General features: G+C 42.8%; 1 protein-coding gene across 1 annotated transcript in view; it reads left to right on the top strand.

Annotated features, from left to right (window-relative positions):
- The first annotated feature begins 808 nt into the window (after positions 1–808).
- arhgef17 (Rho guanine nucleotide exchange factor (GEF) 17) overlaps positions 809–24211 on the top strand; it is a 65296-nt gene continuing 41893 nt past the window's right edge. The window contains exon 1 of the mRNA XM_078246330.1: positions 809–6594. Coding sequence (XP_078102456.1) covers positions 1333–6594 — 5262 coding nt within the window. The 5' untranslated portion in view covers positions 809–1332. The remainder of the gene's footprint in view (positions 6595–24211) is intronic.

Below are 24211 nucleotides of genomic sequence, written 5' to 3'. Positions count from 1 at the left end.
TTTTCACCTGGCAGTGTGTGTTACAGATTTCCATGGAATTTATTGGGCAGAATGCATATATCCCAAAACTTGAATCCGAGCTTCCAAACTGAATAAGTAGGGGAATTACTTTGACACAGTTCTATATGTTAAATGTGTTAAATGTGCGTAAGGAGATTAGCAAAAGGCCATGATCTACCACCACAGTGACCTGACATTTAACAGGTCAGCCTGTGGAGGGCGCTGCAGTCAGCAGCTACTCATCTCTGAGGGAACAGAACACAGAATTCCTCTCTGGAACAAAAGGACCTGTTAACCAGACAGGCACATGGCAAGCACCACAGAGGAGTTATTGTGCATGAGTGAAAACATTTTTCTTTGTTTTTCTTTGACACTAATTCACCAACACCATCATAACACACTGTTGTATTGAGCTATTGGCTGAAGATGCAGTTATGTAGTGTTAAATCAAAGTGTTACATTATCTGGCTTCCTCTTTGAGCCTTCACCTCTAAAAACAGAAATACTGAGTTTATACTGTATCTTAGAAATTAAGTGTGTTTATAGTGATATGGTCCTAGGGATATTTACAAAAAGGCTGCAGGTCCTTAAATGTTGCTCTAAAATGTGTTTTTTCCTGTCTGAAACTCCTGACAGTGCTACTGTCCTTTTCGTAAGGGAAAGGGCTATAATTACACTAGTTTGTCCACAGTATCTGCCTTCTCCCATCAAAAAAGAAAAACCCTTTTCCTTTCAATCCCCGAGGGGGCTATGACAGCCCCTATACTCCTAGTCCCGCCCATCCCCTCTGCCCTATCCCAGGCATTAACATGCAAAAAACAATATAAATCACGGAAAACCAAATCATGCCAAAAATAAGGAATCCACAAACAGTTTGGGAAATTAGTAGTGGATGATGCGTCGGGCCCGTGCAGGCGTGCTAACCTGGCGATGGGCTAAGGTTTAGAAGTAGTAAGGGATTAACAATGGAAAAGTTGTGTTTGTGAACAGGTTGGGAAAGTTTTGGCCAAAAAAAAAAAAAAGTTGCAGCGCTTTTCCTCCTTGCGCGGATGCGGTTTCGGGAATCGACAACATGTAAGTTTTGAAAAAAGAGCAGCGCTCACCTACGTACTCACTGAAAGGTTTATTACTTGATTAACCTCGTTACAGTGCAGTTTGAAACTTTGCCAACAATTGCGTTTTTAAAAGATTGGTTTTCATGCCGTTAGTCTTCTGGTGGGGGTGGGGGGAGAGAGAGAATGGACTACAACTCCAAAAGGTTGATTGGACCTGTAGGCTAATATCCGTGGATTTAAAATGTGTGTGTGTGAAATCTAACGAAAGACATGAACAATGGCAGAAAGAGAGAGGAAGAATGCGGCTGTGTATCGTAGCGTCTCTTTTAAAAAGTTGGGGTCCTGGAGCGCCAACAGGAGTGAATACCAACAACACAAACCAGAGGATTTGGAGGCAGCTGGCGTCGCCCTCCCCCCGGAGCCCAGCAAAGAACAGCCCTTTGCGACGCGTAATGTCAGTGTGTCAAGAAAAGTTTCCAAAATCTCTGCCACTACTACCACTGCCGGCCTCCCGACCGCAGATCCAAAGAAAGCCTCCTCCACTCCTCTCTCCTCTATTTCTCCATCCATCCGACAGCTCACTGAGAAGTTTAGCAGCAGCGCCAGCGGCTCTGCCGGGACGCACAGAGCCTCACCGGGAGACGGCACAGCGGTGACGCGGGGGAGCAACACTCTTCCCCGGGCCAAGGGCTCCAGGAGAGACGGGTCTCCGTCTCGTAAGGACAGTGGTGGTGGATATTTCCAGGATAGTGATAACGCGACGGCAGAGTCACCGACAGACAAAGTGCAAAAGTTTTACTCTGACACAGACTCCGTGTCAGGCTCTGAATCGGAGAAGAAAAGTAAGCAGCGGATTTTTACACGTTTATCAACCGACAGCAACTCTGGTAAGAGAGATTACTCACAAATCAATGCATGTCACCCTGATCCCAGAAAGACTTTGACTACAGATGAGGAAGAGGATGTTACTAATAGAGGGGCTCCCCCACCTTGTAAATCTCACAGAAGTTATCTCTCTACACACCACAGTGACTTGATTCCCCTGCACTCTGAAAGGTGGCCCAGTGTCACAAAAATTAGACAACTTTTTGATGAGATACAAGGCCAAGCCACACAGCAGCACAAGACTGACTCTTATGAGAATTTAAAAGCAGCCGTCAGAGAACATCTACACGAGTTCAGCCCCAGTAAAAGTGCTCCTCTTTCGGATAGAAGTGACAAGGTCTCGCCTTGCAGCTCTGCTAATGAAGCCAGTAGCCTGTCTTTGCATGGCAAATGCATTGTTGGAGCACAAAGGAAAGAAAGCACTGCTTGTTACGGTATGGACTGTTATTCCAAAACTGACCACCAGCAGTACTCAAATGATGAGGAGGCAGACTTAGAATCACAAAGTTCTAATAACAAACACGTTTCTGGCAGAAACCCTTTTCAAAGCAGCGGCAGTAGCAGTCTCAGTTGCACTGGGGGTAGTCACTACCAGAGGATTAACCCATCACCATTCAGATCTCATAGTCCCAGCACTGAGGCAGAGGCTGCCCACAAGACCCTTAGGACGACAGGGTTGACATCTGACCCCAGCCCTGACCTTCAACCCCCTGCTACTTCGTCTTGGAGTCGATCGGAGAGCTTGGACACGTCCTCCTGCTCCTCCTCTCTTCAGCGGCCGACAGTGAGGGAGAGAAGGGATAGACAGGGGGTCGGGCTGCCCAGGGATAGTTTACATTCCTCACATAGCTCCTCTAGAGCGCCAGCCCCCACCTCCTCCCTCTCCTCTGCTCCAGCTCCAGATAAAGCCATTACCTCCTCCTCGACTGTAGCTCCCTCCACCGAGCTAAGAACCCTAGCAAGAGTTGCCTCTCCCCTAAGCTACCACTGGAGGTTTAGCTCTGGAGACGAAGAGGAGGTGCACACCAGGAGAAGAAGAGGAGGTGGAGGAGGCAGTTGGATTGTTCCTTCTTGCCCTGCTCCTTCCATCTCCTATAGAGCAGGAGTAAGGGGCGCCACTGAGCGAGGAGCTAGCTATTTATCCCATAGTAAAAATGGCTGGTGGGGTGCTAAAAGCATTGGCAGGTCTTCAGGCAGTGAGGAGGACAGCCCTGGTTCTTTAGGTCTGCACAGTCGAGAGGCAGTGCGCCGCCGCTCGCTGAGAAAGAAGAAGAAAGTCAGTGGAGCTGCTCTTGCAACAGGCCATGATGATTATGATGATTATGATGATCATGATGGCGAATCAGAAGACAGCGACAGTGACACGGCCTTGACAATGGAGCACTTAGAGAGGCACCCCCAGCAAAACACAGGAGGAGAATTTCCAGGAACAGCATCTCGGAGCCACTTGGCAAGAGCACCCAGCAGTCACGGTAACAGAGCCAGGGTGCAGCAATGGGAGCGCATCTCCTCACCTGTGACATCCACAACGCTTACTGGTGTATCACGAGTGTCAAAGATCAATATCCCCCCATTTGTTTCCAGTCCTGGTGGTTCACGTTGCAGCAGTCGGTACTCCAGCACTGAGACACTTAAGGAGGAGGACCAGGCTGGCTGCGCCAACCGTGCAGCAAATGTGTTATATAACACAAGCGGAGCAGGAGGCAACACTAGCAGAACTGCATCATCGTCCATGCTGAGTAAAACTTACCATGGGAATTTTACCATGTACCGCTCCCCAAGTTTTGGCCATGGGGATAACTTCTCCCATACCCCTGTATGGGTGCGCCCCAAGATTGTACCTACAGTCACCCCCTTATCTAGTGTACTTGCCAGAGAAGGCAGGGTATCTGCAGGAGTTGAGGGTGGTGAGACCACGGCATTAAGGAGGACCACAGGTGGGGATGGGGTGGATGATAAAGATAAAAAACAAATATCCATGTCCAACCCTGATATCACCTCAGAAACTATGTCCCTCTTAAGCTTTCTTAAATCTGACCTGTCAGAGCTTAAGGTGCGGAAAACTAATGGAGACAAATCCGGGGTCATGGAGGGGACACCGGTGTACAGGATGGGCTCACGGGCTCATGGCGGTACCCTGCTACCTTCTGGTCGTCGGCCGTCACTGAAAGACCTGACTGCCACCCTGCGGCGTGCAAAATCCTTCACTTATTCAGACAAACCCACAACAGCAGTGAGGTGTTACTTGACAGGTGGCGCCACGAAGAGGAGCTCCTCTGAGCAGCAGCTTGACTTGGATGGAGCGGGGGATAGAGGGAGAGTGTCGGTGTCAGATAGGGAAGTAGAAAGTGATGGGGGTGATTTGAGGGTTAGGAGAGGACAAAGAATGAGGGATTATGGATTTGATGATGAGGATGGGGAAGGGATGCCAACTCCATTGCAGGAGAGGTATGTGCAGGAAGCCAGGCAGGTCATTCGAGACATCTGCCAGATGAGTACTAGAGAAGATGATGATGTAGATGTAAGGAGAACTGATAATGATTTGAAGGATGAATGTTTCCAGCTCAATAAAACAAATGAGGAGAAGGAGAAAGCAGGAGTGAGCATTCAGGATCAGGCAAGGTTAGATCAAGAGGCTGAGTTTAAGAACACAAAAGACAGGGATAAACATGAGAGGGAGAGAGAGAACAGGGAGAGGGAGAGGGATGGACAAAGAATGCAGTTGGAGAAGCTAAACAGCAGGGGCACAGAGTACAAGGAGAAGGCAAAGAGACAGAGCAGAGAGACTGAGAGAGCTTTACTGAAGGGCGAATCGGAGGAAAGCATGTTCCACGACCGCTCTGTGGATGAACTTTCTGGCCATGAGTCTAGTTTAACAGATGAAGGGATTGTAACCGAGCCAGAGACAAGCCCCAGTGACCCCTCTGAGAGGTCATTCCTGGGGTCAGCAGGGGTTAATTTGGGTTCACAAATTGCTAGGGATGTGCTAGGGCAGCCTGTCACCGTATGGAATCAATCGGCTCTCCATGAGGCGGAGGGGTGTAAGAAGGAGAGAGAAGAGATGACGGAGAACAGCCTGAATGGTACAAATCGTCTGAATGAAGTCGGCGTACCTCCCTCCTTGCCTCGTCATGTCCGTATGGCTGAGAGTGACAGTATTATCATGGAGCTGAGCAGCACTGCTGGTATCAACAATGTCAACACTAGCAGTGAAGAGATCAACGCCAACAGCACTGCGTTGCTGAGGTCAGCAGGCACCGCAGGAGGAGGAAGACTTGAAGCCCCTGCGACACCAAGTTCTGTCCGTCGAAGGCGCAAGTTCTCCCCTTCTGGTAATAACAACACAGGCTCCGATTCCAGTAATGGCAGTAATGCAGAGTCAGCAATAGCAGCTGTTGGAAATGGGGAGTCCACAGTCTACCGCTCTCTCAGTGACCCCATGCCTCAGCGGCGCTGTTCTGTGGCAGAAGAAGGGAATAACAATTTTTCCTCTGTAGACAGCAACCTGTTAGGATCCCTATCTGTCAAAGGAGGAGGAGGTGCTCCAGAGACCTCTGATGTGGCCATCCTGTCAGAATACAAGGGCAGTGTGGCCAGTGACTTGTCAGTTTGCAGTGATGGCGGGCTCCGGGATGATGCTGTCCGTGACTACAGTGGGGTTATCAGGAGCATCGTAGCTGAGCCAGGTGCAATGGACAGACTGATGACAGATGACCATGGCAATGGCAAAGCTCCCAAGAAGAAGTCATTCAGTGACCCCAGTCGCCGTAGCGATGCCCCTTTTCTTTCCCAGAATGACCCTGAATTCAAAGGTCAGATTGGCAGTACTCATCCAATCAGTGAGCTCGATCAACCTGGTCCGATTCCACCTTCCAGCAGTGAGCCGATCCTAAACAAGCAGAGGGAGGAACTGTGGGAGCCAGAAGTGAAGCCTAAACACTCATTGCCGACACAGTCAAACATAAAAAAAGTCAAGAAAGCTCGTTCCCAGTCAGAATGCACAACCCACTCTGATAACCATGATGCTGAAGATGATGATTTAATAGACCAAAGTGGAGAAGAGACAGAGCTGCAGAAGTTTAACTTTAAGCTGGCTGAGGTTCTGTCCCCTAGACTGATCCGTCGGCCAACCAGAAAGCGTCCAAACAGGCTGGCTCAGTTTTTCCCTCATGAGGACCCATTTGAGCCCCCAGAACTGGGTTCAGAGGAGCAGGAGGATCACAGCATCCAAACAAACCTCACCCCTCCCCTTCCCCCACTGCAATCCAAACCCAAAACCAGACCCAAGCACGTCCGCCATGCAAGCGAACCTGCCACCTTTATCCCCATCTCCCCACCTCCACAACTCCAGCCACTGAAGGAAGTGGACTGCCTTGCTGTCCGACCCACTGCAGAGCCTTCAACCTCAAGTAAGCCCCCAGGAGACGAGGCTCCATCTCTGCAGCATGTGACCCAGAAATATATTTTGGAACTGAGTACTGCTGAGGGCCCAGGGCCTCTACCAGTGGCCAGGGATGAAGCAGAAGGTTCAGTGTCGGCATGCGAGGGGCCCAGCGAGACCAGCACCAGTGGAATTACAGAAGCTGGACCAGAGAAGAAGAGCACAGAGGACACTGCATCCACAGCTACTCCACAGAGGACCAAGCCCAAAGTGGTGAGTCCACAATTTTTACCATTTTCAATGCCATGTGTGAGTGTGTGTGCAAGTGCAAGGCTGGTGTGCTCAATGTGCTCTTGTTGCATGGTGTCTGAGTTCTGATGATTCATGGTTTTAAAATTTGGTTTGTATTTGAGTGAGAGAGAAAGGGGGTGTAAATTATTTGTAGTTGGCCTTTTCAGATGTTTTATAATATGGTGCAACTGATTTATTTTTGTGTAACAATGAAAGATGGATGGGATTTGAGGTAAAACTCAAAGGTACTCAAGGTTACTCAAAGTAAAACTAAGAATGTGTGTGCCTGGTCTTTTATAAGTAAGTGATTTCGGACCAATATGATACATTTCAGAGTGGATTTGGGAGCAGTACTACAATAGAGAAGCCATTAAAGGCTGAGCAGTGTTAAACAAACATCAGAGGATGTTATTAGTTTGATTAAACAAATCTCAGACTAAGGGCTTTAAGGCTTTCAAGGCCCACTACGCGTGTGTCTGTTTTCTGTATTTGTTTCATCCAATATGATTGTCTCTGTGCCAGAATCATAGAGAGGGATGTAATAAACAGAGGAGCCAAACGCAGTGTGTTGATGTGTCTGTGATGCTGCATTTACTCAATAGCATCTAAACAATAAGAGACTTGTGGCTTGTTATATCCTAGCAATGCAAAGGTTACCTGATTAGGTAGTGACCACAAATCAATATCGTGATGATTATACAAAACAATAAATTGACCATAAATTCATGGTTTAAACCACCACTGTCTAGAATAAGAATTATATTACTTACATAAGAACTTACTTACTTACTTGCATCATGAAGAGGAAAAAAACATATATAAGGCGCACTGGACTATAAGTCGCATGTATTTAGAAATTTATTTCACAAAATCCAAGACCAAGAACAGACATTTAATCTGGAAAGGCAAGTTATGAAACTACACAATAGCACACAGAACAAGGGGCAGCACGTTATTCAAGCACCCATCTGTGGACTCGTTCCTCCAGCTCTGGCCATCTTGATTTCAGCGCGCGACTAGCTTTCTTTGTTTTCTTCATTGCAGTAAGACTAACCTTTTCGCCAGTCCCTCACAAGTTTCTCACTCACTCCAAACTTTCGTTCTGCTGCTCGATTACCGTTTTCGGCTGCGTATTTTACTACCTGCAGCCGCCTGCAGTTTCTTTTCTTTCTCAGTTGTCTTTAGGAGCAGCATATAGTTGTCACAAGCCTAGCGCGCCTCTCGCGGCTGTAGACGGTAATGTTTTCAGCATGAAATAACCTATAAAAACATGTTAAATTATATATATATATTTTGATATATAAGTCGCAACTGACTATAAGTCGCAGGACCAGCCAAAGTATGAAAAAAAGTGCGACTTATAGTCCGGAAAATACGGTATTTTTGTCCGATAAACGTAAACTAATGTAAATAACCTAAATACAGATGAATGCACACACTGTTATTTTGTAAGGTTTGTTAAGTAGCCACTCATGAGGTTTAACTTGTGTAACAGTGCACTGTGGGAATTAGTGTGTGTATGCACACTGCATTGTGTTGCATTTTGGTTTTCTGTGTATGTGTGTGTGCATGTGCATATTGTTTGTCTGGAATATATCAATGGCTTGTTCAAACGGTTGGAGCCCAGAGTTTTGCCAACATGCAGTGTTTAGAGCATTGACCTGCAGCTATGGTGCACGGTGTGTTTGCGGGATTTGGACTGAATTTAAAAACAGCTGTGCTAAGCTAAAATGGGGCACAGACAAGTAAAAAGAAAGAAAGAAGAGAGGGAAGTTTTTTTCCCTTTCCTGGAGACTGGAGTGTGGCTTGTTTCAGTGCCCGCTTTCTGACAACAAAATTATTTGATCTTTGTCTGTGTTTCTGATCTACCCATTTTCACTTTTTCTCCTTTGTTATGCATCCACATGTTGGGTCAGTCAAAGTTTATAGTCTATAAGTCTGAAATAGTATATCAGTATGTAGCATTTTTAGCTCATACCCCATCTCCTATTTCTCTTTTTTTTAATATTAATTATCTAGCATTCCTCCTCCATGTTATCTTATTCTGCTCTTTGCTGTCTCTCTCTGTGTTTCTGTAACATTTCAGTGAAGTGAGGTCATAACGTTTGTCTTAGTGCGAGGCAGGCTGCCGAGCCAAATGTCAGGTAGAGGGAGAGAGAAAGGGTTGGAAGGAAACGCTTGCTGGCAAAAAAAAGCCACAGGATCAAAATAGAACCGAGAGAGCTGAAGAATGAAATGGTGATGGAGGGAGTGAGGGGAGGAGAGGTAATGGGAGATAACGATAGAAAAAGGCTAGTTTTCAATTGAAACAGGTATGTACAAAATCAATATCGCGATAGCCATCTTCAATATGTTGTGATTTACTAAATTATTCAAAACCATACGGCATAGATTTAGACTCATGTTTACCTTTTTTGCTTCACTGGAACAACATCCTATAACGTTTAAAGTGCATGTTGTGTTCTCAAATGTTTGGGTCCTCATGTGGGGCAGATTTGGGAAAGAAATTTGCTTGTTAACATAAATTTAGACGGAAAAACTCTGGCGAAGTCATCTGTATAGGACTTAAATGAGAATCTTGTTTCCAAATATCATTATATAGAGACATTTATTGATAATATGGTGCTGCCACCCCCAGGTGTGTGTGTGTGTGTGTGCGTGCGTGTGTGTTTTTCACCTTAGTGGGCAGCAGGAATGCGACCCATCTTCCCTTCAGTCACAAGGATTTTGTCATGCGTCATGCAATTGTGACCTTATTTTAATATAAGGCAGTTGGGCTGATCAATCTCCCCAAATTGGTCAAAAAAGTGCCTCGGAACACACCAAAGTGATGAGACGTAATATGTTTCCATAACAGCAGGTGGCGCTAATCTGTATTGTCGCCCAAAAGGTCTTGTTTCTCCGGAAATTCAAAGACAGATGGCTTGTTCAGAATATGATCTCATATTGTACTAAAATAGTTCACCGAAACGTGTTTCGGAAAACATTTTAAGCAAGAAATAGGCCATGCAGTTGCTGAATCTGTCTTCATTTCAGATCGACAAAGTTGTCAGTTTAAAAGATTAGCAGTCTACTTCAATCAGATGGGTCATTTGAGTCCGACTGCCGGCAGTGCCCGCCCACATGTCAAATCGGCCAAAATGAAGGACGACGGCCCCTCGGACAGACGACGGCACGGAACACAGCGAATAGACTCGTGTCACTGACCTCGCCAGACTGTCCAACGGCCGATTATCAGTTCTGTGTGTCCGGGCCTTAAGAATCTCGTCAGCCATTCAGTAGCCTACCAGTTGTTGGCCATAGTAATAGGTGTTTGTATGTACTTTTTGCATTTCCTTGAAATAAAGGACAGAGCAGCTGTGTGTGCGCCACACTCTTTCTTCTGTCTTAGAAAATGACTTTTAAAATAATTTCTCAAAAGTCATGCATTACCTTTTATCCTATTGATGAGGCCAGTACATGTTTAAAGAGGATGCTAACTGGAGTGCTAATGGGAGAAAGAGAGTGGGGAAATAGAAACCTGGAGAGAAAGAAAGAAGACAGACAGATAGGTTTGTGCTTTGCTTTGCATGGATTAGGTCTAAAAGCACAGTGTTTATAGCTTCAGATTTATGACTGACTTTGTTTTATCAGGCCACCCACATGGAATCAAATACTTTCCCTCTGCCCAGCCTTTTTTCTTTCACTCCTCTGTTGCATTCCCCACTCCTGCCCAGATGTGATTGTGCTGTTGAGAAGCAGTAAAGGAAGAGTACTCAAGCAGTCAGCTGGTTTGCTCTTGGCTCACATGTTTGAATAATTGAGAGGCCAAAACAGGCTTATTAGAATATGGATGCTCTTAGGCGTTCTCAGTTAAACAAACACAACCTCATCAGAATCAACTTATTTTGTCTAATTGTTTATGACTCGTTATTGGGAACACACTAGAGGGGAAAAAGGGGGACTAATACCTCACTTTAGCAGAGATGATGGGCTTTAAAGTGAGCTATCACCATAAATGTTTGGATTTGTTAAGGGTCAGTCAACATTGAATCACAAATGCACTGGAGCAGCCAAAACTGCCAAAAACCCACAATGTCACAGCGCAGTGTTTCAGGGAGCTGTCAAAGGCAAAGGGACTTTGTGACATCCCTGATTGGTTCCTAGCCAAAAGGGCAATATACTCAAAAGTTTCAGCACATAGAGATCAGTGCAGCAACTGTTTTTGGCAATAAGTGGCATTGATTTCATTAGTTTATTTTCTTACATCAGTGATTAAATGTATCTCATGGGAAAATACTTGGTAAATAAAAGGATGCCATGGGTGGGCATGTGCAGAAAGATTATAGGCTCGGTATTATAAACACATCAAACAACAGTAATCAAAAGGAGCTTTTACTGTACAGGAGACATTTTCATTTGTTAAATATATCATCCCTGAAAAGAAGCAATAAAAAAGGCATGCACATCCCTGTGCCCATAGGATGGGTGCTGGATCACACACCAGGCTCTTCCTTAGACTATATTGTATCATTCCTCTCAAATTGAATTGGAGATGGCCCGATACCATTTTTTGCTTTCCGATACCTGAACTTGCGCATCGGCCGATACCGAGTACCGATCCGATACCAGTGTGTCATATATTTTATTATGTTTTAACAACTGTATACTACTATCCCTGTATGGATGTGATATTATTTCTATCTTTATCGGTCTGGCTCAGGTTAAACTCTTTGTGAAACATGAACGCCACAGAACTTTCTTTTATTATCCAGTTTGACAGTCAGTTATAACGGAAAAAGAACATAAATAAACTACTTTAACGTAGATTTTCTTTAGGGCTTTATTACATGGTATCGGATCGGTGCATAAACTCCAGTACTTCCCGATACCAGCGTTTTAGGCAGTATCGGAGCCGATACCGATACTGGTATCAGTATCGGAACATCTCTAAATTGAATACAATTTCTTCCAGGGCTGCTAATGGACCTCTATTCTGTAGTTAAGAGCTATCCAATAATAAATAAATAGTAAACGCAGACTTAAAAGTAAAGTTAAAGGACACATTGCGCACACACACACACACACACACACACACACACACACACACACACACTCTCTCTCACTCTCACACATAAAGGATATAGTGCGGGTGTTTGGGGTTCTTTTTAACATGCAAAGGTCAACCCAGGTTTAGCAACGTCCAAAAAGTGAGGGATGCTGAGCGAGGTGAAGGTGAAGGAGGGATGAAAGGATGTGGTTGAGGTGGGATGAATCAGAAGATCAAAAGGCCACACTGCAGATATCTGTGGCTTCAATGACACATAGGCAACCTCTGATGTTAGACATTTTGAGTTTACTTATGCCAGTGGAGGCAGAATACTGTAAGAGCTTAAAAGGATGGATCATTGTACTGAGAGCATGGTGTGATTCTGTTTTAGAAAATGCGATGGCATCTACTGGTCGCGTAGATTGAACGTAACAAGCATTTGTGTTTGCTATGGTTTCTGTTCCTATGTGGTTAAGGTCCTAAGAGAGCAGAGAACTTTGGAGCGAGAACAACCTGTACCTCTAGCCATCTTGTCTTTGCACACACACACACACACACACACACACACACACACACACACACACACACACACACACACACACACTGGCTGTCTGTCTCACAAACACAATATTGCTTTTGGGACAGGCACAACAAAAATGTTTTGTGTTCCTCTGAGTGTGAGTGAGTGTGTCTGTATGTGTTGGGGGGGGGGCATTTAATATTGGACCTATTTTTGGTTTGACAGGTCGGCCAATTTAAGAGATGCTGAAGTGATTTTGATAGATAACTGTAGCCAATTGTGTGTATACATAGGGTTGTTTGTGGTTTGTGCAGCCAGCGGAAATCAAAAGCTCCTTGCTGAGAAAGAGTCCAGTATATTGTTTCCTGCAACAAAACCTTTTCTCTCTGCCGGTCCATCTACCTATCTCTTTCCATTACCTCTACCTCTTGTTGAATTATATAACTCTCGTACCACTCTCTTGTCCATGCAGTAAATATGAAGCTGGAGCCAGCAGCTGGTTAGCTTAGCTTAGCATAAAGACTGGAAACAGGGGAAAACAGCTTGCCTTTTTTATTTGGGTTCTGTGCAGTAACCTCCTGCAGTCTCAGCTGGTTGACTGGCCTGTAAATGTCAATATGTCGTTTTTATACTTTGTTTCCTGTACAAATTAAACAAATGAGAAATAATGTGTTAATTCTTAAGCTTTAGAGGTGCTGGTAGACAGATTGTGTTACCTTTTGTAAAGAGCCAGACTAACTGTTTTATCCCGTTTTCATTCTTTGTGCAAAGCTAAGCTAATTGGCTTCTGGCTCCAGGTATAGCATACAGATATAAGTGGTAGAGTTATTCTCATCTAACTCTCAGCAAAAAAAGCAAATGAGTGTATTTCCCAAAATGTTGAACTGTTCCTTTAACTAACATGAGAGTCCATCTGGTTTTTCACTGTGGGAAAATAAAACTCTGTGGGAAAACCATTCTAGATGTCCTTGCCCTTGGTTGGTGACAGTTGCAATATGCTTTGGAAATCTTTAACTTTAAAACAAAGTTTCATTATAGCTCGCCAGTGGAAAGGCATGGCAGTTTAAAACTGTGAAGAGTAGCTATTGGGGTCGTTTTCTATCTTTTTCCCCCTCTTTGTTATCCTCTCATTTCTTGTCCCAGTCGCTCCCTTCAGACTGGCTCTTTCTAACTCTCAGTCTGTGTGGATCCACCCAGTGTAATTACAGAGCAGTTTGCTTATGTAAGGAAAGCCTCCTCTGAAGCAGCACTTTCTAGCAGAGCTTTTGAACAGGCAGATTTCTATACTAAAGTATGTGTTTGTGTGTATGTGTGACATGAATAATGGTTGATAAATAATGGTTTCACATGGTTCTTACGCTGGTTTGAAAATGGGGTCATCTGTTAAAGATTGTTTGCGTGTGTGCCATAGATATAGTAAGTTATATCTTTGGCAGGGTTTCTCTCAGTCATGTTAGTCTTCCCTGTAGTTTTCAGTCTGAGTCATACATCTGCAGTCCACGTGGCCACAAAGATGTCTAATGTGAGAGTTTTAGTTTGCAGTTTGTTGATGGTTCACCCAATGCAGGGCTGCACTGTTGGCTGCCATGTGCTAAGTGGAATTGCCTAAGGTTTACTAGCTGGTTCTAGAAAACGGGGGAAAAAAGTAACTGTAAAAATGCCACGAAAATACTTTACATGCCGCAACAACAAAAATCCAACAAAATCAACAATTAATTTAATAGTCTGGTAAGCAGCAGGATACTTACCAGCCAGCAGCTCAGTCTCTCTGTTGCTGTTTACTTCTGTCTACTTGTCACAGGCATTGCTGCACAGCACACTGCTGTGATATCGCATAATGTAAAATAATTATTAGAATTTAAACTATTTTTTGATTAATTGTTCAGCCAATTGATTTCAAATCCCAAAGGCAACAATTCGGATGAAGGATCAATCATTTATTGGTTCAAGCTTCTCAAATATAAAGATTTGCTGCTTTTCTTCTTAAATAATAACAAACCTGTAGTGGTTTTAAAAACAGTAATTTGAATATGTCACCTTGGGCTGTGGGAATTTGATGAATATTTTTTGCAGTGTTTTGAGTTTTAATTGAACGATTTATCGCTTCATCTAATAAAATAATCAACAGTTGCAGCCCTCACTTGGTTGTTGCGGCATATGTGGTGTTATTTAACAATGCATGGACTCGAGGAGCCACAGTAGAATCCTGTCCATGCTAGCTTCTGCTTTTCCTCTAGCTTCAGTAACTGTTTTCTGAAAGAGGGTTTATTTGTCTTTCTGAAAAGCTTAAACATGTTCCTGGGGTTTCAGCTAAAGGGTCATTTACTAATGTACTTGATAGTAAAATGTGAGTGCTTCAGAATTTTAACATTATATCACATTTAACAGCTAAAGCTCCCATGAGTTTTGACAGTGTGCTAATGACTGTGACCAATGGGAAATGCTGCTAACAAAACAATCAAATACATGTTAACTAGTTACTGCTGTCTTTTAGCTAGCAGGCCACTGCTCATTCAGTCTGCAGACACCACGTTTGCATGCACACAATATTCCAGTTTGACAGTGTTGGCATGTGTTGACAAAAATAGGCAGCAGCATTGGCTTGTAGCCTGTAAGCTAGCTAATAAATAGGCATTGATTAGCCCCTCTGGGGTGAGTTCGAAATCATAGTCAAGCATTGGAAATAGGTTAAAGACCTCAATTTCCTCATGTTAAGGATATTTTCTGTGTTGTGTATTGTAGTTTTAAAAGGTTTCTGTTAGCTTGGCCCCATCTGCTGCTGTTTTGTCTTTTTGTGTCTGGTAAGATGCCAACAGCCTGGGAGGTTTCTCGTTACAGGTAATTCCCAAGTATTGATACCAGTAACTGATACCACCTTTTGCCAAAAAAAGAATTATCCAATGCTAGGGATAGAAAAGCTGTTGTGGACACAATGAAGCTAACCCCAACTAACAAGGTAGTTGCTAGCTGTTAGGGAAGCACATCTATGTTCCCAGGGTCCTATGTTCCCCAGCTCAATATCCTCTTAATATGACACATTAAGGAGACCTTTCTCAGCAATGTTTTTTTACTTGGTCAAATGTTCAATGTATGTTTCACTGTATCAATATGTGGAGATCACCTACAGCTGAGAATAGCCTACTGATGTTACTCCTTGAAATCTACATCCTCAAATTTGTGGGCAAGACAGTTTTCTTGACTTTGGACTTGGGAAACGTACATATCCCTTTGTTCTTTTGCCATTTCAACTCCCCTACCAATCTCTTACAATGTTAGTTAATGCCAACAGACATAGGACCCTGAGAACATAGAGATGACTCCACTGTTAGCCAGTGAATGATGTGTAGCTGTGCAAAAATGCTTATCTTTTCATATAGCTAAGTAAAATTTACTTGGCATTCATGTTACTTCCCTCTGAGATGTGACTCTGTGGACCATGAAAAGCGTGATTCCGGTTGTTAACAGCAACTTTTATTTTTTTATTTTCAGTAGGTTGAAAAGTCACTCCCTATTTAAGGCACTATATTATTTACTCCCACACTTAAATGGAAAATAATTCTTTTCCTAAAAATCTCATGTCACCACACCTGTCAGTGATGGTGTAAAATTATGACATAATCACATATGTCTGAATTCCTCAGTTTATTGCGCATTTTAGAGAAAGCTTTTGAGTGTTACATTGTGAATGTGTGAAGGGGGGGAGTGATTTTGGACGCAGCAGGAGTCAGCATAACACTGTCATAGACACACTCAAAAAGCAGAAAATGGACAGCCTAAAGTCACATTATTATGCATATGCTAGTATGATTTTGTTTATGCGCATATCTCTCCGTGAGTGATTGTCGTGGACGTGTTTCCTGCGTCTCCCCCAGTCACTCACACAATGGTACAACTGTGTCAGCAGTGCAATGTGTAGCATAGCATAGTTTACAGCGTGGTCGGACACACACACACACGCACACGCACACACGCACGCACGCACGCACTCTTTCTCTCATACAGGATTTAGGTCTTGGTCTAACTGTGGGTTGAATGGGCTGTTGATTCCTATTCTCTCACTTGTCTTTTGTCACCCAGAGAAACATGACAGTAGAAACACTCTGCTTCTTCCTCCCTCCTCTTTTTCTGTTCTTGTCTTCTTCTCACCCTCTTTTTCTTCTGTCTTATGGCATCAGTCCGCCGGTTTGGATCATGCTCTAGCTGTCAGTTGAGAAAGTCTCGTCAAAATGGCATTGGGAGAAACTGGAAATGTCGGAGCGTTGTTCCTGAGTGGCTTCTGGGATCTCGGATCAAGGCGCAGGGGGAGGAGGAGAATGATTGGAGAAGAGAGAAGGGAGCCGCTAAGGCCAAAGCAGCCTCACAGGCAGGTGGTGATGATCCTCTGTGTTTGTATGGGATGTGGTTTAAGTCATGTTGGTTCTTTTGAGTCACATTTATCTTTTCTTGATATTTTTCAAGAAAGATTGTTTTAAGCTTAGCTGGCTCCAATTAGGTAGTGTCATACTTTGTGACAAAAAATGTATTTCCTTAAACAGCAGGTTGTTTAATTTTTCGATTCAAACTTTTAAACTAACTTGTGTGTGTGTGTGTGTGCTGTCATCATATTAACTTGACAGTGACATCACCCCTATCATTTGGATTTCATCATTGTGCTCCCCCCATGGTGCCATTACATCATCCACAGCACTTAGATGACACCACTATAGGGCACTGTAACGTTTACCTACCCCTCATGGTTCAGAATGTGTTTGCTAAAGGGATACAGTTGTCAAAAGCAGAATATTCATATAGTGACTTCGATATTTTTCTTGGTTTGACCCCTGCAGAGTATGGATTTCAATGAGATGAGTGAAGACTAAAACAAAACACTTTTTAGTGCCTGTATTCCTGCTTATTATTTCTTAACTTGAATCCATAAAAATATTTTATTCTCTGTTTCAGCATTTAGAGTAATGATACTTGACAAATACAGTAGATGCAATTTTCCTACACAGGATCTTTTTAAAGTTTGCATTTGTTATTTTAAACGTATATTGTCTGGTGCTCCACATAAAGTGGTGCATTGCGTATTTCCAGCAGTAGTGCATTAGGCAACTCAGTATTAGCAGCAGCAACCATGCCTGAACAGAACAAGATAAAAGCAGTACTTTACATGTAGCACTACACTACCAGGAAAATCTTAATTGGTGTGTTCATGCAGGCAAAACAGATGCTTAGAGATGAAAGTAAAGACTGACAAATGCTTGGATCACTGCAGACATTTTGACCAGACTACTTGGAATATTTGTACAGCTTTGTTCACTACTCCTACTACACCTCACCTGCAGTTTATTGGTGAGCAATACTACACCCTATGTACGTACTTTTCACAAGTATCCGTTTCAATGAAGTATTTCCAGTTTATTTTTTTGTTTACGCTGCCTTCCCTGGCTATTCTTCTTTCCTGTGCTTAATTCCAAGACTAATAACTTTGAGTTGAGAATGCACTTACCATAGACGACTGCTTTAGCAGAGGATATTAAGGCAAATATTTTATTCTATTTTTCTTCTCGTCAACCCCACAGTTTGTAAGATACCCAATCTGGGGACAGTGTTGGATCTCCATATTGCCCCCCCATTTGGCATTGACTTATGTTTGGATTTACAAACAGTTTATTGTCGGTGTAAGTGTTCATTATAATTCTTAACCTTTTATAGGTCTTTTGTGCAAGAGACAGAGATAATCATTGTTTTTATTTATTAGGACAATTCACATTAATCAACATTTTTGTAAATGCGCCAGTGTTAGTTATTCGGCTAATTTTCAACTGTAGTACTAGTTACATAGAATGCATGTCTTTATGATGAGAGGAAACCCGCTCAAAGGTGTTTTAAGCCCCCAACGTCTCCTTCCAGGCAGCGCTGCGACCGTTGACTTCAAGGCACCTAACCCTAACCATAACCATAACCGTAACCATTGCCTAATCCTAGTGCCTTCCAGGCAGTGCTAACCTTACATTTGTCTGACTTTGTGAGGATAATTTGTAGGAATAAAATATTTTATTCTCTTTTTAGATTAAAGCAGATCATTTAATAATAGAGCCCTACATTTCCTTTTGCTAAAATTATGTATTATACCAATCAACACCCTTGTTTTTAAATTCCAAAAACTCCAAAAGAGTGACCCGTTTCCCTTCCCTGCCCCCTCACAGGTGTCGTTGAGAGGCTTGATCACTCTGGCCACTGCCAACCTTTGTACTTAAGTAAAACATTTTGTCCCAAGATGAGTTTTCACAAAACTGTGAGTCAGCCTGGAAATATGTTGACCTTACCTCAACCGAGAGAGTGTGTGTGTGTGTGTGTGTGTGTGTGTGTGTGTGTGTGTGTGTGTGTGTGTTGTCCCTCACGAAATATAACAGCAGTAATCAGTATGGCAGTGATGATGGTTAATGATGACTGCCATTTTTCTGAAGATTGGAGGTGTGTGTGTGTGTGTGTTTCTCCAAAGGTATGTTTGAAGGGCTCACACAAAGCTCCCATCACCCAGTGACAGCCAGGGGATTGTGGGTAATCAGGTCTTTCCTGAAACAATGTAGTCCTTCTTCACTCCTCAATAGGCCCCTTTTTTCAGCCAGACCTTGACTTTTCCCCCCTTCAAACATTGAATTCACTAGTTGGCATTTCAATTGTATGGTTCTGATATTATTGTGAAAGGAGGAGAGAAATTATTTCAGGTTCACACAGTGTGCTACAGAGATGCCATTTTCATTAAACTTCACTGAAGCGCATTATTTTCTCAAAGATTGTCAGAAGTGGACTAAATCTTGGTAACTGATCTCCAATGTAATACAAACAGCAAGAATTTTGCAATAAAGGGCGCTTAAAAAACCTGCCTGTGGTAAAATCTGAGGGTCCAAACCCAATGAAATGGCAAAAGATACCAGTGGGTCTGACACCTTTTACATACTCACTATATCGTTCATTGTCATTTTGTTGCATGTCATCTTGGCCACATGTCTGTTGTATTATTTTGTTATTAAGTTAGTGAACATTCATCATTTCAGTGCAGCTACAACTCTCACTGAGAACTTACAAGGTTGTGAATGAATGCTGAGCAAACAAAACACTCGCGATAAGAAGATGCCTAAAAAGTTCCTAAAAATAGTTCACAATCTGACCTTGAAGTTTCAAACCGTTTTTCGTGGCTTGAAAGGAGTAGTGCATCCTTGTAGCCCTCATTTTGATTTCAAAATCATTTGTTTGCGCTTTCCTTTGTTCTGTCGTAATCTGTTATGTTTTTTTCCCTCTCAGGTTATCACATGAATGACATATCTTTCTCTTTTCTGATTATGACATCATTTGACCTTGTGTTTAACCTGATAATGAAGCTGATTGCCATTTTATTTCACTTCACTATTCAATCTGACATCGAGCTCATGCTGGAATTATGGTTCTTTAAAGGTGCGATATGTAATACTGACAACTAGTGTTTAAAGGAACACGCCGACTTATTGGGACTTTAGCTTATTGTATGGACTTATCTAACTCTGGGGGTTACGGTGAATAAGCTAAAGTCCCAATAAGTCGGCGTGTTCCTTTTAAAATAGTTACTGCAGTACAAATTCAGAATACTGGAGAGAGTCGTCTCCCCCACCCCCTCCTCCACAGACTCGAAGTTCACGGAGGTTGCAAGGTTGAGACCGCAGCATCCAGAATGTTGCTAGACGCTTGTCTCACATAGCCAGACATTACTTCATAGCACAGTGGAGTAGCTAACGTTAGACGATGGCTATATTGACAGTCATAAAAGCCCGTGTTCACGCAGCGCTCTGTACCCAACTGACAGACACACTTTTGTCAGCTTAGAATTACTGTAGGAACCGCTAAAAACACAACAACTTCGTCGTCCTCACCACCCGACGGACAGACACACTTCCTCGGCTTAGAATTACGATAGGAACCGCTAAAAATAATACTACCTTGCCGTCCTCTCCACCTGACTGAACACACTTTATTGGCTTAGAATTACGGCAACAAGTGGCTGGGTTGGCTCAGTGGGTAGAGCAGGCACTTAGAGGTTTATGCCTCGACGCAGAGGTCTAGGATTCGAATCCGACCTGTGACGATTTCCTGCATGTCGTCCCCCCCTCTCTCTCTCCTTTCTCACCTAGCTGTCCTGTCAAATAAAGGCAGAAAAGCCCAAAAAATTTATTTTTAAAAAAAAAAAAAAAAAAAAAGTATTATGGCAACAATCGCTAAACACACTGCAAACTCATGGTCCTCTCTTCCCGATTTACAGCCCACCTCTCTTGGCTTCAAATAACTCACCATTGTCGGCTACGGCCGCTGAACAGGCTACACGTTATAAACAGCCGTGGCCACTTGCCTGGTCCTCCGGTAACGTTAGCAGTTAGCAGGGTTAGCATGGTGGTGTTAGCCAGGACCAGTCGGGATCACTTTACTGGCTGTGTCTCAATTGTTTTTTGCTAGTAACTAACTTGGGTACTCTCGCTATATAATTCAGTGGGAGTACACACATGTTAAAGTGACATAAAATGCCTGAAGCTAATGTTTACCTGTTCAGGATTAAATTGGCCAACTTGGCGTCCTTTTGGGCTCTAAGCTGTTTCCATCTTTCAAATACATCTCCAATATTTACCCGGGGTTTATTATGTCTCTGGGCAAGCAGCTGTTGAAAGCCTGGCTGTCAAACTGGGCAGTTGATAACAACACACAGGCCAAAACGCAAACAGAAATTCCATCACGGAACGGAAATTTCAAAAGGAGAAAATACTGGCATTAGCATTGTTGTTAGAAAAGGTAGTATTTAAACTTAGCGTGTTTCCTTGATATCTGATGACGCATTGGGGTCATTTTTGGTTTTATTACAGTAAATTACATATTGGACCTTTTAAGATGGACAAAAACATTTCTGCGAACTAACCCAGAGAAGGGTTTTATGGGTAGCTGCAGTAGTGATTGCTAGGGGCATTTGATGTAAAGTTTGTCATGTCAGTCATAGAAATATGGAGATTTAAGAACTGTTATTTTTTACTTTATTTAACAACCTGTATAGTTGTGTTAGTCTCACCCACGCCAAATTTCTGGTAATATTTTTGTTGCTATTTTTCTGGCTCCTTGTGGAAAGATGACGTCCTTCTTCTTAAACTGGCCTACAAATCTCTAATAGGCTCGGTTGTTTCTCCAACTGCGAACACAGCCATCTCTCTTCTTTCCTACCTTTGTCCAAATGAGTGCCGCTCTCTTTATCTTAGTTTGAAACCTTTGTCTTTTGAAGACACCAGATGTCTTCAAACTTTTATCTATTGCAGTAAAGGTATCTGGTAAGTCATGCTACCATAATGTGAAAGAAAAGGCTGTTGCAAGCAGCATAATTGTCTCAGTAGAAAACCATATTGTTAGCCTTTGAAAGCCAGCCTGTGATCTATGTCTGATTTCTAATAAAGCAAAACTGCCATCAAGATAATAAATGCCTTCAGCTCTGTACTCCTTCATGCAGACAGAATAACCTATTCTTTATAGTCGAAAACCAAGCGGTATTGGTTTATAATTCGAAAAATGTGTGGAGAGGTGAAAACAACATGGATCCTGCCTTTTAAGGAGCTATTTCTTCTGTGTTCTCCTTCTTGCAGGAACCATAATTGTCTTCATTGAGAGGGCAGGGCAGGAAGTGGGTTTGGGGGAGGCATTTTTGACCATCTTGCGCTCTCTCTCTCTCTCTCTCTCTCTCTCTCTCTCTCTCTCTCTCTCTCTCTCTCTCTCTCTCTCTCTCTCTCTCTCTCTCTCTCTCTCTCTGACACACACTCAAAGCAAAAAGAAAGGACAGTGGGAGCTCTGCTGCTTCAAAAGACCGGGTAACTCTTTTTAAGCAACTGACACTGTATTTAGGATAGAGAGTGATGGAGCTGTGGACTTTCTTTTTTTTTTTGGCTTGAGAAAGATGATTGCGCCCCTATGTGTATTCATTTTTGCCCATGGCAACCGTGTGTGTGGGACGGGTGTGTGTGTATGTTGCCTTAGGAATGTGGTGACATCAGAGGGGCTAGTTTTTCTGTTAAAGAGAAGAAGAAAGTGAGAAAACTGTGAGCACAATAAAACACGTCTTTAGTTTTTTCTCTTCCCCACCTTTCTGTTCACCTCATCAGTCTGTCTGCTCTCATACTGTATGTTCACCCCCCAACTTTTCTCACTGAGATCATTGTTTCGACGTTTGACTCTCTCTTGCTTTCTTTCTGACCCTGTCTACGTCTTTCTCTTTCTGTCTCCCTCACCTCTCTCACTCTATTTTTATCCCCTCTCCCACTGAGCTCACATCTGGATCTTATTGACAGAGTGAACAGCCCTTCAGCCATAAAAGACTCCCTGGACTCTGTGCGTGCGTGTGTGTGTGTGTGTGGTGTGTACATATGTGCTTGTGTGTGCCTGTCAAAGAATGGCAGGCCGTAATATAAACACCTCTTGGTGAAAAGAAGATTTCACCAAACCATGCATGCATTCACACACAGTGTATCATCAGCAGCCCCAGCAATGTCTGTGATTAATTTTTTATTATACCCCTAATTTGTAGTAATTTGATAAAATACTAACAGTGAATAATGCAAATTGGGATTTTTTTTTTTACATAAGTCAAGTGTCGTAGATTAGACGTAGATGTAGATTTTCAGCATGTAGTAAAATGTTATCTGAACCTGTGAATAGATACTGTAGTAACAATCTTTGGCAGACCCTCCTTCAGCGCGCTTTGGAGGAGGGTCTGGCAAAGTGAGACTATACTAATACCCTAATACCCAACTGCATTTTCCTCATCATTTTAGTTATTAAATAATCAGTTATTATGAGTTATTATATAATCAGTCAATGTAATTCTTGCATCATCAGCTATGAATTAGATTATCAATCAATGTAATTCTTGCATCTGTAATTCACGTATCAGCAATTCGCTTCTCATAATGTAACAATTGTTAAAGAAATGATATCTGAGAATTTCCAGTTCTTTAAGAGGGACATTACATGTTGACAATATACACTATACAGCAGTTATTACTTTGAGTGTCAATTTTGCATTTTAGAGCAGGTAAAATTTCTAAAAGTGATACTTTCTTGATTCGTTATTATAATAACCATATTTCACTCAACATTTTCAATTTTTCTTAACTAAGGTGATAAACACTGGTTGCTTTCTAATCGGTTCCTGGAGATTGTCTACTGTCTTACCTAAATGTGCACTTAACATAAACTTTTCAATATGTATCAGATAACAGAAGTAAGACAAAGCTAAATCCCTGTTGTGCATCTTATAAGCAACTCTTTGTGTGCAAAGAGTTGAGTTAATAATGAGATCTTGTGTATTGTTAAGGGAATGTAGCTGAGGATGTTCAGCCTCAGCAACTTGGCCTATAATTGTGCAAAGTTTTGAGCCTCCCATCCAATTATTTTGTTTACTTTGATTGCATAAACCTCTGGTGTCAGGTACCAAACAAACGCATAAGACTTACATTTCACAGGTACGAGTTAAAATACAAATAGTCTCATAAAAAACTAAAAACAAAAAAACTTGATTTGCCAAAACTTTGAGCCTCTCTTTAGTGGTATCTTCTGGTTAACACTGCAAAGTGAGTGGGATGGCGAACACGCTGTGCACAATTTACACCATAAATCTAACCACCACCTTAGGTACTGAGCACTAAAAAAACTCTCCTAACAGTTGGTGAGCAGCCTCCGGGGGCAACACCAGACCTTTTTGACCTCTCATCCCTCACCTCTGTCTCACCTCTGTGGCAGCTAAACACTTCAAGCATTAACCCAGCAGAGAGCTACATGACCGCATCTTATCTTCCAAAAGACAGACTGCAGTCCGGATAGAAAAAAAAGAAAGTTTGTTAACCGGGGAGGAGCTATGTTTGACTGGCTGGCTGACTTTTTGGATGTCACACTGACTCTTTCACAGTGTACTGGTGAGCTAGGAAATAATGTGAGTTGACTGTCAGTGTGAGAGACTCGACATGGGTAAGATAAATGTGCAAGATAATTCCGAGATCAGGCTTGAGGCC

The sequence above is a fragment of the Sander vitreus genome, chromosome 3 (assembly GCF_031162955.1).
Source record: "Sander vitreus isolate 19-12246 chromosome 3, sanVit1, whole genome shotgun sequence".
In the NCBI taxonomy this organism is placed as follows: Eukaryota; Metazoa; Chordata; class Actinopteri; order Perciformes; family Percidae; genus Sander; species Sander vitreus.
The sequence above is the reverse complement of the archived record's forward strand: the minus strand, read 5'-3'. Positions and strand labels throughout refer to the sequence as shown.